The sequence below is a fragment of the Colius striatus genome, chromosome 1, assembly GCF_028858725.1.
Source record: "Colius striatus isolate bColStr4 chromosome 1, bColStr4.1.hap1, whole genome shotgun sequence".
In the NCBI taxonomy this organism is placed as follows: Eukaryota; Metazoa; Chordata; class Aves; order Coliiformes; family Coliidae; genus Colius; species Colius striatus.
In genome coordinates this window covers 194,322,232-194,337,390 of record NC_084759.1, presented here as the reverse complement: position 1 = coordinate 194,337,390, position 15,159 = coordinate 194,322,232, and the positions used below count along the sequence as shown (strand labels likewise).

Sequence of the window (15,159 nt, the reverse complement as noted above, 5' to 3'; positions counted from 1 at the left end):
TCTCCCGTGCAGTGCAGCAGGCCTGTCCCCGAGAGACTCGCAGTCCCTGTGGAATTTCTGCCACTTAACTACCTGACCAACATACTGGCAGAGATAGAGAATCAAGGTAATGTTAATTAATTCAGTACTTCAGAAGGCCACTGATTGTTACTCTGAGCTCATACTCAGCCTGACTGTATTGATATAACTGAGTTGTAGAACTCCAATGGTGTCTGAACATGCAAGTTTGATCTCCTTTCTGATGATGGGAATTGTCAGGGGGCTTCTTCACTGCATGCCCTTCCTTCCAGAGCCTGTGTGTGTTGGAGGCAGCCAGCAAACCTGCATTGCTCAGAACACATTGTGCAGCGTGTCTCACGCCCAGCGAGGTGGCAGCTCTCATTCTGTGTTCAAAAGGGAGAGAAGGGCCTGTGCCTTACTTCTACAGTATGGTGGCTAAGAGCCACCCAAAATCAGACCTCACAACTCAGAAAAGAGTGCCCACACCACTAGATTAGGAGGTGCTCTGAAGCAACAGGCACTTTTCATCCCAAAGCTGCTCCTCTTTATGAAGCACAGTTCAGACTGGTTAGGGCACTCGCTTTGTGCTGTGAACCAAAGCAGATCAATATTTTGAGTTCCACTGAAAAAGCCAGGTGCTTGCTTACCCTGGGCTGTTTACTGGCTATGCCTATACTAATAAACTAAAACTCAGGATAAGGACCTGAAGACTAAACCAGGATTGTCCATATATGGATATCACAATCACAGAATCTTACGGGTTGGAAGGGACCTTGAAAGATCATCCAGTCCAGCCCCTCTGCCAGAGCAGGACCAACTACAGTAGGTCACACAGGAATTCATCCAGGTGGGTTTGGAGTGTGTCCAGAGAAGGAGACTCCACAACCCATCTGGGCAGCCTGTTCCAGTGCTCCCTCACAGTGAAGAAATTCTTCCTTGTATTTCTTTGGAACATCTTATGTTCCAGCTTATACCCATTGCTCCTTCCCCTATCATTGGACATCATTGAGAAGAGCCTGGCTCCATCCTCTTGACACCCACCCTTTATGTATTTGTAAACATTAATGACATCACCCCTCAGTCTCCTCTTCTCCAAGCTGAAGAGCCCCAGCTCCTTATATCCTCCTATTTGGGGAGGAAAAATAGTTAAACCATAGAGAAGCCCATGAGAAGGTGCCCTGGCCTGTTTTAGGTACTGGCACTAACAGAGCCACTGTGCTTGAGTGGACCCCAAGGGCAGAGCTGTACGGAGATGGCTCCCAGCAGGCAGGTCTGTGCCATGGCTGAGCGTCCAAACAACTTGCTGAAAGCTGCACGTGTTTCGTGTCAACCAAAACAATGTTTGCCATGTCTTGCCATCTGTTTTGGAGTTGTAGAGGAACGTGTTTAATAGACTGCAGGGCTGTGTACAGTAACGCTCATGACTCTATATCTCCCCCTGTTTTTCTAGGTGTGCATCCATATGAAAAACAAGACCATGTTAATGTGAGATTTGTAGAGGAAACAGCACTCAAGCACACCATGACACTTCTGGGCCTCAAATATTCCTGAAGCATGTGCTGTTGCAGAAGGCTGGCTGACTGTGCTGCACACCTACAACTAGGCACACACAGTGTGCAACCAACTTTTTATGAACTTATCATGTTGTTTCCCAAAGAATTTGCAGTTTTGGGCAGGCACCAGTACTGACATAAGCTCCTCAAAATGGTGTTTGGTCCAATGTGTCAAATGCATCTGACACAAGCCCAGGTGTGGAACACATCTGTGGTCTCATGTTGAAGTGGTCAGATAAGTGGAACTACAGCGGGTATCAAACCAGTGGTGAAAATTGGTACGAAGGGCAGTTATTTTAATAAGATAGACAATCCTGAGAAAGGTTGTCCAGCTGTGTTGTATGCTGACAAGGAACCAGTAGCAGTCTCCTCACTTGGCTCAGCAGGCGGCTTTCTGGGTGTGATGATGTAACACAGGTGGGATTAACAACCATTGCTGTACATCAGGTGTCAGCGATGAGGCGTTTGTGCCAGGTGGTGGTACCTGAGGGTACTTCTGCCTCAGGTGCGAGTCTATCGGTCATTTTGGTAACTACCCCAAAATACAATCTCCTTAAAATGCGTGTGACAGGTTTTGTTTGGCTGTTTTGTTAGCTATGTACACTATGTTGTGAGCAATACAGGATAAGAGAAGAGTTCATTGGAAATTCATCTCAACAGTGACCTGGACGGCGTTTTACTTAATCCTTTCCTTACAACTTTTGGTGTTCCTGTTCAAACCTCAGCTTCAAAAACAAATTATGGAGGCTGTTTTTCTGTCATTTCAACTCTTATTTGTACATAACTGTGCAGTGTTGTTTGGGTTTTGGTGGAGTTTTTTTTGAAGTTCTGAACTGTGACATTAATTTAAGAGTGACAGCAGTTTGCTTTGCAGGGGAAATGTTCTGACATGTGGGATTTCTGCAGTCTTCACTGGCTTTACAAACACCTCCATCCACGTTTCAAACTATTAAGCTAAGCTGACAATGTGAGATAATCTGAGGAGTTTCCACTGCTGCTCCCTGTTACTGGTGAAATCAAAAGATCCAATTCTCAAGAGTGACTTGGCAAGTTCGTAGTGATTCCCTTGTCATTGCCATCAGTGGAGCAAGAGTTTGGGCTTTCTCAGTAACTGCATAGAGGGAGTATTTTTCTCAATATGATTAACTTTTGTGTGGCTGCTGAAAGCTGTGTTGATGTGTTTGTATAGGCAGTGGGGGTATGAGTACGAAATGGATAACAAGAGAGGATGTTCTAGCCTTTTCTTTTTAATTAAATGTATTATAAAATAGAATCATGAATAAAACTTCACCTGGACAGAAGTACCTGTGATATGATGATCACTTACTTTTCTTAACATGTTAAAATACTGTGCTGCCTTGTGATACCACACTCCTCCTGGCCAGGAGAAGGGCACTTGAGCTGAGCTCCTAGCATTGGCAGCCACTTTGTGTTCAGCATTGGGATTTGGCTCAGCAGGCACGGACATTCCTTTGGCACAGTGTAAACGTTACCGGCCGCCAAAGCTCAAGGGTCAGTAACGGCCTCTGCTGCCTCAGGTGTTGTCTCTTCAGATTTCAATTGGCTTTGTGATGGGTTTTCGGTAATGTCTCATGTGTGAGCTGGGCTCAGGTGGTTTGAAAGGGGCCAGGGCGCCGTAGGGCCGCGGCAGCGGGAGGCTGTAGTCGTCGTCAGGGATGTACGCGGTCGGGCGCCACTGGGCCGCCGAGCACACCCCGCCGGCTGCTGCAGCTGCCGCCTCCTCTGCAGCGCGCTGCAAGGGAACACACACGCATCACACACAGGCCATGTGCTCTGAAAGGCTGGTGCCCTCCTGAGGCAGTGCACGATTGCCTAACAAAGCAAACGCTGTTAGTCTAGCCCTTGGCAAACCAGGGAGCCCAGAGGGGCGTTCAAAGGGAAGCAGGAGTTGTTGACCAGGTAAGTGTGAGTTTGGCCTTTTAAACAGGTTACGGTTTGAGCCTGCCGTTGTTATCTGTGGAGAATGCAGAGTAGGTGAACTTTTAAAAGTTGTAAGTGTGCAAGAACATCTCAGGAACAAGATGATAGTTCCAGTGCTTCAAAATGTGGCTATATTTATGCTGACAGCAGCTGTTCCTATGCACTGTTACTGCAGTGAGCTTGCATCTGCAGCACTGGAAGGAAACTGAGTCACAGCATAAGGAGAAGTGTTAATGGCATAATTTTCTTACTCTAAACCAGTTTTACTGCAGCACTTCTGTGTGACTCCCAAGTTCTGTAAGTGTATGCACTATGCATACCTCTCCCAGCTTTATGAGCCTTTCAGATTCCCTTGGCTAAAGACTTTGTATAGCAAAGTTGTCTCTGTCAGTGAGAGCCCCCTCAGTCTGCACACCTCACTTGTATACTGCCTTTGCTTCTCTAGGGGCTCTCTGTTCAGGGTCACTGACGGCCTCAGCCAAGGATGCACTGTGTCCCACTGGGGAGAGCTCGCAGCAGTTGGATATACTGCCCTGCCTGCCCTCAGTGTCTTGGCCAGCAATCTAATTTCCTGCTATTTCTGATCATCACTGCATCTTGTGTATGGAAGGCTCTAAACCTTCCTGAACCTCATACCCCACCTTTTGCAGCTTTCCCTGGAAATCAGATGGAAAGCACTACTTCGCCAAGGGCTGGCTCGTCCATCATCGCAAACATAGGCACACATACGACTTAAATAGTTGAAGGTGAGTCTTCCTTTTAGTGCCTTCTCAAGATGCCATGAGGAGCTGTCAGTGGTGTTGCCAGAGGGCAGTTACAACTCCATGACCCCACGTGTATCACGTCAGTAGTGCCTCTGTCTATGCTGTCATCCCACCTGACTCCTGGAGCCCCGTGTTGGCAGCCAACGGCAATGCAGTCAGCTGCCACGGCCCTGTCGTAAAGCTAATGCAGGGAAGAGATGAAGATCCAATTGCAATATGTAGCAAAAACTCACTCTAGCTCTGGCTTCAGCTGCTTCTCGTCGCATCTTCTCGTTGCGCAAGATCTTCAACCATTCACTTTCTATTTCTTGGGGAAGGGGAAGGCCTTGATCCATCCTTGATGAAACAATCATCAAAAAATGTTCTTTGTCTCTCATTTCGTGCTGGAGTTTAATGGCAAGTGCTTGCCTCATGGATAGCTCTGCAATAAGAGCCATCATCTTCTGGGTTCTATCCTTTATCTTCTTCTGCAGCTCGTTTGTCTGGAATAAGGAACAATGGCATTTGAGTTAGGGCTTCTCTGCAGATGCTGCCTGGCTACAGCACTTGTTCTCATGCACCTATTCCTTACCCAAGTCCAACTTCACAAGGTCTACAGAACAGTTCCCTACTTGAACAGGGTGTTTCTGTGCTCACTTGGAGCCACAACAACTGGCAGCAGCAGCAGCAGTCACACTTACTCCAACAGAAGATAAAGGAAAGCAAGTTTGCCATGGCCTCCTGCCTTTCTCAGCCATCCAGCAAAACTCCCCCTCCCCTCAGAGGCCCTGCTACCCCAACTCACACAGAGTTTCTGCACAATTAACTTGGTAAAGGAAGTGTAATGGGCCTAATCCTTACAAGGTAATAGAGTGATAAGGCAGAGGCAGCTGGGCTGTGGGTTGTGAAGTTTTCCTTCACAGGGGGACAAACAGAAAAGGAAGGGGACAGGAACCCTTCAGTCTGGTTGGACCCAGCAAAACTTACTCTTTAAGCGACTAATAGGGAATTGGGAGACTCGGAGCACTCGTGAATGTAGCTTTTGGCACACTGCCATTTTACAGTAGTTTATTAGCCCATGGCCACGATTTCACAAACCCAAATAACAACCACGTTATTTGTCTATGGAAAAATAAAGATTTACTATACAGATGTGGCTAGTTTTAAGCCCTTTGAGACCAGACCTGATACCTAAGAAAAGAAAAATCAATCCTGGTGTTTTTACATGAATTCCTTACATGTCTTTCACTCAGCTCTGCTCTATTTGGAGCTTTTTCATTAAGGAGGGCAGGGTGAGAGGATTTTTACTGTTCCCCAAACAGTACAGAACCGTATAATCATTGAATTGTTATGGTTGAAAAAGACCTTTAGGATCAAGTCCAGCCAGTCATCTCACATGGCCAAGCCCATCACTAAACTCAACCGTCTCCCTCAGCACCTCATCTGCGTGTCTCTTAAATATCTCCAGAGATGGTGATTCCCTCCCTGTTCAATGCTTAACAACCCTCTCAGTGAAAAAGTTCTTCCTAATGTCCAATCTAAACCTCCCTAGTGCAACTTAAAGCCAGTTCCTTGTGTTCTATTAATCATTACTGGAGAGAAGAGATTGACCCCCACCTCACTACAAGTTCCCTTCAGGTAGTTGTAGAGAGTGATCACATCTCCTCTCTTCTCTAAGCTAAACATCCCCAGCTCCCTCAGCTGTGTCTCATAAGAGCTATTTACCAGCAGTTAAAAGGAAATGGCTATAATTATACAAAAGTATTGAAAATGGTATTTCTTTCCTGTGTGGTTCTCCCTACTTCAATAACAGCGAAACACTGAGCCAAGATACCAAATTTATCTCTTCTTTATTTTAATGTTGGAGTAGAATTTACCTGGCTTTTTCTTGTTTCTTTTTAGCCTTTGATGTGTTTGTTGTGGAAAGGCTGTTAAGTCCATGTGCAAAAGGAGGATTCTACCTTTCTAAGCATTTACCCAAGAAAGTGTTAATGGTGTATGTTGGTGAAGGCTATTATTCATGGTGCAACCTTCTTTCAGAGAGAAGGCACACTCACCTAATCCTTTTGGTATGTCTGTATTGCTGTTGCTACTGTCTATAACTTCTCAAGACTAACATATGACTTGTCTACCAGTATTTCCACCCACTTTTGTAATTTGCAAGTGAGTCATCTTACCTCTTGCCCAGATACTATTTCAGTTTGCCCAGGCCCCAAGCAGAGTGCCCTTCTTACCCTTTTGGCTAACAGCAGCGTGTTGTGCCTCCCGCTCTCTGCCGTGGCGCTGATCCTGTCTGTCAGCCGCGACACGTGCTCGTACAGCAAATCTATCTCCAGCAGCTTCTCCTCCTTCTGCACCAGCTCCACCTTTAGCTGCAGTGAGAAGCAGTACACAGGGTGTAGGTGAAGGATAGTGGAAGGTGCAGCACAAGCTGCTGAAATAACACTGGTGACAGCCATGAAGGATCCCCTTGCTGTCAGTTTTCTCAAAGCTTTCCCCCTCTCTGCCAAGCATCGGATGGTGCCATTTGGTACTGTCACTTGGAGGCTTCTTCTGCATCAGACCAAGCCCTCCTAGGGGCAAGGGTTACACCAGCATTTATTACTGCCTTGCTGTGATTATCTTCAAAGTACTGGTGGTTTATCTTCTGTTTCTAGGGGCTGTTGATTTAATCCTCTGGTTCTTTGAGTCATGTCATAGTGAGGAACTTTCAGCTATTTCTTTAAGTACCTTATTCCTCCTGCTATAAAAATACTTAAGGGCTTCAAAGACTAAGAAAGTACTGTGCAATTAAAAAGACTTTAAAGTCACAAGGAGGAGGAAAGAGAACATTTAAATATATGCCAAGAAGAAACGTGACTTTTCAGTGTGTGTGTTGGCCATAGCAGGCTGTCTCGGAGCCTGCTTGGCTATGCCGACCTCCATCCTGTTGAGGCATCCCAGACACTAAAGCAAACTGCTCAGGTACTTCAAGCAGAAGTAGTATTCATGGTAAATCCCTACAAGCTGCATTCCAAAAGGAGGAGTTAGTTGTGTGCTTGTGATGTGAGAAGTGACGTTACCTGCTCAATCTTTTTTAGCAGCTCAGGTGGAGATGGGTCCTTCCCTCCCAAGTCTCGCTTTCTACGCTCATTTGTGGGATCAGCAAAGATCTCCTCCATCTGTTTAATCCTGTCCTTGCACTGGGCATACTGGCAAACAAAAAGCCACAACGGTTATTTTTCCAGACAAGACAGCAAAACCCTGTGGTTACTATGAGACCAGAGATGGAAGGTCTCTGTGTGCCTGAGGCACAGCAAGAGGGCTGCACTGCCACCTGGGCTTGGCAGCAGGGCTTCAGCCTCGCTGGGACTGCGTTTGGGCTGCTGGGGCAGGGCAGGCCCCAGTTAAAGGAGAGTGGTCAAACCCTGAAAAACATTTCCCCTCAAAACCAGAGGTGGACATGTGTCACTGTCCTACAATGTTTGCAAGGCAAACAGTTTGCTGCCTTGCAACTGCCTTGCAGATTGTGTCACAGAATGTTATCCCCCTAATGCACAAATATAAATCATCTTCAGTGTAGCAATGGTTGAAGTGTCTTGAATGCTTTTCTTGTGACTCCTCCTCCACGTGCAACACAACATCTGAAATTGTGTATAAATATTGCAGCTGTATGGAAGAGGCTTCTTCTGTGAGCTACCTGCTATCACAACACGAGCCCTGGGTGAGATCATGATTTTTACCTTCTGCACATGGTTGGTAAGTTAGGAAACGACAGCCCCAGGGGCTGCCACCTTCCTCAGCGGCTGCTGGTGCCCGGGATGAAAAGCCGCAGAGGGTTTGTGCCAAATCCTGTGCCTCAGCTGCGGGGTCGGGGGTCGGGGCCGCCCTCTGCGGCCGCTGTGAGCTGGGGCTGAGCTGAGAGCCAGAGACCCACTGCAGCTCCGGCCCCGTGCTGAGGAGGCACAGGGGCACGGCAAGGGCCGATGTCTGTCTCCAGCCCTGTGCCGCGGGGCTCTGCAGCCCAGCCCAGCCCCCACAGCCTTCCTCTGTGCTAACAGACACAGTTTCCTTGTGCTGGGAGGATGGACAATACAAATGATTACAAGCTCTCTTAAAAGTTCTTTTAAAGGAGACCACAGTGTGACAATTGCAGCATGGAAGCAAACCCTGTTATCTGCCCAAAATTGAGTCCCACCTGCTGGTTGGTCCTCAGGCTACTTCCTGTATCCTCAGGAATACAGAAAACGTTTGAGGTGGGAGGATCTTCTTTTATTCCCTACAATCTTCTGCTTGATGCACAGGTTGCATTTAGAGATGTAGGAAGGATACATGTGCCCAACGCTTTGGTTGCAAGTTAAATCTGAAAGTCCTTTTCCCCTGCTGCTTAGTGCTAAAAGTCTCATCCCAATAGGCATCCATGGGTACTACATTAAAGTCCACAGGCAGATGTCCTGAAGTGACTCAGCAGTGACACTGAGCTGTGTGGTGCTCCCAGGACCCAGAGGCAGGTGTTCCCTGACCTTTCTGATGGGGGCTGTTCCCATGGAATAATACTTCCCAGAACACACGAGATGGACATCCGTGCTTGGCAGAAATGCTCCCTGAAGAAGTGACTGGGGCCATTTCTTCATGTTTGAATTTGAGAGACTGGCAGTGGTGGGGTTTTGTGCTTTGACACACACCTGCCCATCTGTCAGCACGTTGTCACTCCAGCCTTGATCTATTGGCTCTAACATAGCGCAATCCAAGCACATTGCTACCAGTGCCAGCCATCCATTGCAGGTGGTGATGCTATTGAGGAAATAAGCGCTCACTGGCTCTTGTGAGCAGTCAGCAAAAAGACAAAGTAAATGTTTAGATGTTGTTACTGGGATGGGGCTTGTTTACTGGGAGTTAACAAATCAAGTTGAACTGGAAAAGGGAAAACTGACAGACATTCTGGGGTGGTAATGGAACGTTACTGGAACGCTTAAATACAAGTCACACAGCTCACTCTTTTGCAGTATGTCTATGAGCAGGCAAAGTACAAACCTTAAATGACTCTAATTTCCTTGGCAAACTGGGATTCAGTGCATAACTAGGTACTGAAAGATTTCATTTAGTTATAAACAACTAAAACAGGAGCCCAAAATACAAAGTGGAAGAATGTACGAGCAGCACTAGCACAAACAGGATGCAGGTATGCTTCAGTGACTTCCTATCTGAGGCCAAATTTCTCAGCCACTAACACGGGAGAAAATGCTTCATTGGAGGCAGTGTTACCTTAATGAGATTAAGGACAGCTCACCAAGTGTAATTTTGCAAGACTGAATACATTTAGAGAAGGACTATTAGGGCAAAAACATTTTCCAAACCAGAGAGAAAAATCCACAAAAAGTTTCATATTAAACTTAAATATGAGCTTACTTTTAAATGCAATATGAATTGGGTGTGACTGGATACAGGCTAAGCCAGCAGCATGGAAAACAAAGCACCTTTAGTCATAAGCAGACACAGAACAGCATGGTTAACTGATGTGACTACAGGTGTCTTAATTTTCTCCTCATTTGTAGTGTTTTCCTTGGACAAGACATTGAATTCTAAGACAATCTAAGTCTTAAAAACACCCGACCCAGACATCCCTTCCTTCTTGGATTGGATTTATCTAAGGAATAGGCAAAGGCTCTATAAGGGAGGCTTTTCTACTTTTGATTGTAATCAGTCAGGAGGAGTAGATGAAAGATGAACAGATGAGAGGGAACACATGTAAAGGCATTCGTTTGAAAAAGTGGAGATTTGCGCTTAGTTTGGAAATTCCAGAGAAGGCAGGTGATGTACACAAAGCACCAGAAAAGGACAAACATACCTGTTTTTAAAAAAGGATGGGGGAGGAAGGAACTATGGAACTGTTGGATAACATCTTCATTTTCTAAAAAGTGTGATTTGACATGGAGAGGTTTCTGGTAAGGGGGAAGGGCCTGTAAAGATGGCTCCTGTAAGAAGTTGCTTGAAACTCTCCCCAGCTCTGAGCCAGACCCACTTCTGGGGCTGAGCCAATTGGGCACTTCCATGATCACTTTTTAAGAAGAAACTGGAGGAGGAGGCTTCTTTCTGTTCCTTTCTTCGTCTGTCCCTTCTATTCTAGCTGGTGGTGGTGCAAGGAGTTGGAAGAGTGAGAGAAACAACCATGTGGACTCCAAGGTCAGTGAGGGAAGAGAGGAGGAGGGGTGTTGGAGCAGAAAGTCCTCTGCATTCTACAGAGAGGACTGGTGAAGCTGAGATTTGTTTGCACTTCGTTAAAGACCCTGAACCAGGGCAGAGACTCAAAAGTCTGGAACAAATCAGTAAGCTTTTTTGTAGGTAGCTAGAAAAGTAAAAAGGGTATGAAGAACAGCCAACACAGGCATGTTGCATCATGCCAAACCAGACCAATTTCTTACTGTGATAACTGAACATGTGTGTGGATGATAAGTAGTAGATATCATACATCTTGATCTTTATATACCTTTGGTATTGTTTCAAATGACATCCTTGTAAACAAGCTAAGGAATTGGGATCTTGATGAAAATATAAGGTGAATACTGCATAAGCAGAACAAGGTTAAGCTCAGAGACCACAGATACTTTCTGGAGAAGACTCACATTAAAACTGACCTTTGTCTGAAAAAAGATCTGAACAAAAGAAAGAATATTAAATGCCAAACGCAGGGTGCCATATGTTGGCACAAAAAAGCTGCATAAATAAAGAATCAAGGTCAACCCATTAGGTAGCAGTTCTTTAAAAAAGGGTCTGGTTATTCCATGCATTTCTATGAACGTGACTCTATAGGTCATGTTGCAAGAAAGGCTGCCTTTGTACCTGGGCACATAAGCAGGCATGTAACCTGCAAGATGCCTGAGCAAATCCTTTCACCCTCAGCCACTGATGGGAGGTTCTGCACCCCAAGAGAAATAAACACTGTGTTGCCAAAAATGTAACACAGGCAAAAAAAAAATATACCCAAGAAAGATCTGTAAGGGCTGATGGAAAGGAACAGGGCTGTGTAGCCCACAAAAGATGGGAGAGGAACATGACTAACTTTCTTCAAGTACTGTGATATATTGTTGAAGGGAGAAAGAAAGTGATCCATTTGCCATGTTCCTGGTGGACACAAATCCAAAGCAATAGGCTTGCCTTGCAGCAAGAAATACCCAGGCTAATGATTAAGGAATTTGTTTCAAGTGTTAAGGAAGGACTGAGCCAGCTTACTGGGGAAACAAGATTCCCAGTGGTGGTTTGAAAGCACAGCTTCACCCTCTCAGCAATGATGGGCAGTCCAGTGCTGGAGCAGGAGCAGGATTGCCCGGATAAACTCTCTCTCTCTACTAGCCCCATTTTCCCATCACTGCAATGATATAGTCTGGAGGTTTTCACGGGGTTGTATTAAAACTTGGATAAATGTTGATGGCAAATGCCTCATCAAAACTGTTGATTCCTGTTACACTTGTTGAACTCGGAGGCACGAAAGTCCCATCTACAGCACCTCGACAGCTCAGCGGGTCTACATGTTTGACTAATTAATGAATAATGCTAAGGATTTCTCATTGATGCATGAAGGCAGATTAGTTTTCATGGGTCATTTCAGTCAGCAGGAACAGTCCCTTGATGTGCAGCCCCAATTAAGAGTTACACAGTCTTATGTCCAGGGAAAACCACTCTAGAATTTGCAAGGTATTTTGTGTGAGATGAAGGAAGTACAGGCCTAGAGGAGGCACAGGTGAAACTTTTGTCCTTGCTGAATTGGCACACAGCCCTGACCTGGTACCCAGTGTGTACCCCGAGACGTGGGGTCAGTTTCCACAGCCTGTTGAATGCAACATACTCATCCATCTATTCCAAGAGGTATTTCTCCAACAGAAAGGGGTATCCCACCTCAGAACAGCTAAGTTAGGGATGGCTAAAGTACCCATTGAGAATATGTGAGACTTAGATTCAGTGTCTCTAAAAGAAGTCAGAAGATCTCAGTCAAATGCAAACAAATGCTGAAACTTTTTCTGCTCTGTGAGACTGGATCTTATTTCCCTTTCAGTTTTCTTTATGTATATTTCAATGACGGATCTCTGTTGTTGGAAAATCATTCAGCATTCAATACTAGAAAGTTTAATCCACCTGTAGAGGGAGAAAAAGGAAACAAGTTCTAAGGTAACAGGAGGTTGGGAAATACAGGAGAGGAGAAAAACAGTACAGATAAGATGACAAATTCTGGAAAATATGCAAGATTTAAGGAGACAGGAAGGGCAGGAAAAGGGGAGAATAACATTTAAGGGATGCAGGTTCAGGATTCCACTTGCCTAATTCAAGTGAAACTGTGTTTCAAATGGTCTAAACTGTTTCAAATGCAGGAGCCTTTTGAATCATCCTTTGTACCTGATTCAAAGTTTCCTGTACAGCTGATGGGGAGAGGTAAATGCTTGGAGAATCAAGACCTGCAAGAGGATTTTGATGCTCCCTAAGCAGGGTTATCAGCATCTCCTCCTGGAGGCAAAGGCACTCAGCTCTTTCCATTAACCTAGAGACCTAGTTGACTGATCTGATGATATGTTCTGTGGGCTCCTGACAGGACGGGAAGGTTAGGCACGATGGCTCCTATGCAAGGTCACAGAATGAAGAATTAAAACCTAAGAGAACTCAGAAATGAGATTTGCAGTCTCCATTACAGGAGGTCTAAGGACCTTTGATAGAAATTAGGGTTTCTTAATGCTGTGGTGTACTGATCCTCTCTCTGAAGGTTATAACTATCTAAACTGAAAGACAGACAAATGGTAATACCAGGGGTGCTCCCACCTCTTCAGGTTTCAGCATAGAGGTTGGTTTCATAGAGCACACAAGTGATTTCGATATGTATTCACCATGTCAAGTCAAAGTTGTGTGCAAATGATCACTACTGTAAGATCCTTTGCATATCACAACTTGATCAGTTGCTGAGCTGGATTTCAGCATGAGGTCAAATCTGTAATGGATACAGGAACCGGCATTCTGAATTCAACAACCAGCACCACAATTCAGACTGAGGCTTATGGCTTTCCTTTAAATCATGGAGATAAAGCCAGACAATTTGAAACTGGTTCTCACTCGACATAAGAGCTGTCAGCAGTGGGAAGAAGAATACTAATGCTGAAATGGTTGAGCACAGGAGATGCTGGATTAATGGCCAGGTTGAACCACATGGCATTCAGTAGCCACGTAATGTATTTTAAAAGGCAATAACTGGTTATTTGCCATTGTTCATTGGAAAATCTCTAACTTGGGAACATTTATTAAGGCTACTGCATGAGTAATATCACACAGTTTGCAGTTTCCTACTTATTAATTGCATGTTGATCTTGCAAAAAGATGCAAAGCAGCTCTAACCATAGCCTCCCTTCACTGGGGGCTTCAGGCTTCACGTGAACCATCATCATAAAGGAATGTTTTAGGAATGCAGAACAGAAAAATCTGTTTCATGATTGACTCTTGTCAGTTCACAAACATCATCTACATTTTCTTACTGTATTTGACTCAGTGACTCTCAGTAGCATTGTAAATCTTACCTGAAAATGTATTTTTGTTTTGTTTTTTAGTCTATTGTCTTTTTCCAGACTTCTGTCCAGTGTTTAAATCTCTAATGGCACTGTAAAGTTCTTTGGCCTACAGTTTGCATAAGGTGTTGTACAATTTTTATCCTTTTAGCAGAGCATACAATAAAAAAGCAGAAGTAACAGAAAAGTGCAAGCACAATTTAACAGTGAGTCACAGCTCCCATCGATGCAATTACAAATGGCAATGGAACACCCTAATTTATGGGTTTGTTCAGACACTAACAGAATATGTATGGAAAAAATGACCATCTGGAGATAAGGTCAGAAGTAAATGAGCCATTTCAGAAAGCAGGGAAAGAATGTCCCAAACAGTGGTGAACACTGCGGTTTGTTAGTTGTTTAATGTCATGTTGTAACTAGAACTAAAACTTACACTGTTTTTGTGTAGAGGAAAATCTATGTGGATTGTATCACTGTAGGCAGCAGAATTTCCAGAGTAGGCTCAAGGTCAAGTGTGAATTGAGTTATTATTTTAGAAATTTGAAGAGCTAAGTATATCTTCCACCCATCCACCTACCACATCAATACAGTTCTATCAAACTTTATCTACATTGCCATTTTTTCCTCATGACTCTCATTCTCCAGCTTAATCACACTGACATTTCAGGCTATGGGGAGCACGAGTGAGATCCCGTAGCCAGGAATGGGCATGTGCAAAGCAGAGCGCATCAGCCAGTTGCACAGAAGTGTAGAGTCTCACATATCTGAAGCTACAAGTATGCATCAGGGCTTTGCTGGGCAGGCCTCTCACTGAACTTTCTGTTGTAATAAATATCTTGAACATGCAGGCTTTGGTTTTTATCCCTCTATAGAGTTACCTTAGGTTTTAAAATACAGACTAATACACACAAAAAGGTTTTCTTTCCTACCAACCTGTATCTGAAGCACCACCAGCTGTGCATCCAGGGACTTCTTCACTGGGAGCATTTTGAACCACAAGTTAATTTGTCTCTTTTTCTCAGCAACATTCAGCTTCAAAAATCTGATCTTCTCATCCATAACTTGCATCTCAATGTCTCCATTTCTACACAACATCTCTTGCATGTTTATCTTTTCATACAAAATGCAGAGTTCCTCTTCCCGATCCCTGAGCAGAAGACCACTGCAGGAAGCCCAAAATGAGAATGTCATTTCTTAAAACAATCCACTCATATTCAGTGTATTCTGTTCAAGAACACAGCTTTAGAGATAGTAATAATCTGGGAACATGTACAAAGCTTGCATGAATGTTTTAAAATCGTGACCTGATCTAGGTGACCCTGCCTCTGCATGGGGGTTGGACTAGATGATCTCTAAGGGTGCCTTCCAACCTCTACCATCCTATCACTCTATGACAGCATTTTA

The 15,159-nt window shown here is 44.7% G+C and overlaps 2 protein-coding genes across 4 annotated transcripts in view; one reads left to right on the top strand and one right to left on the bottom strand.

Annotated features, from left to right (window-relative positions):
* The window catches only part of GSAP (gamma-secretase activating protein), a 46,185-nt gene extending 43,341 nt beyond the window's left edge, over positions 1 to 2,844 (top strand). For all 3 annotated transcript variants that reach the window (XM_062019458.1, XM_062019465.1, XM_062019450.1), the window contains 2 exons: positions 13 to 106; positions 1,451 to 2,844. In XM_062019458.1, coding sequence (XP_061875442.1) covers positions 13 to 106; positions 1,451 to 1,551 — 195 coding nt within the window. In that variant the 3' untranslated portion in view covers positions 1,552 to 2,844. The remainder of the gene's footprint in view (positions 1 to 12; positions 107 to 1,450) is intronic.
* A 258-nt stretch (positions 2,845 to 3,102) lies between these two features.
* CCDC146 (coiled-coil domain containing 146) overlaps positions 3,103 to 15,159 on the bottom strand; it is a 64,161-nt gene continuing 52,104 nt past the window's right edge. Inside the window, exons 14-18 of the mRNA XM_061989112.1 lie at positions 14,689 to 14,917; positions 7,300 to 7,428; positions 6,472 to 6,609; positions 4,492 to 4,740; positions 3,103 to 3,306 (exon numbers count right to left, since the gene is read on the bottom strand). Of these exons, the coding sequence (XP_061845096.1) occupies positions 3,103 to 3,306; positions 4,492 to 4,740; positions 6,472 to 6,609; positions 7,300 to 7,428; positions 14,689 to 14,917 (949 nt within the window). The remainder of the gene's footprint in view (positions 3,307 to 4,491; positions 4,741 to 6,471; positions 6,610 to 7,299; positions 7,429 to 14,688; positions 14,918 to 15,159) is intronic.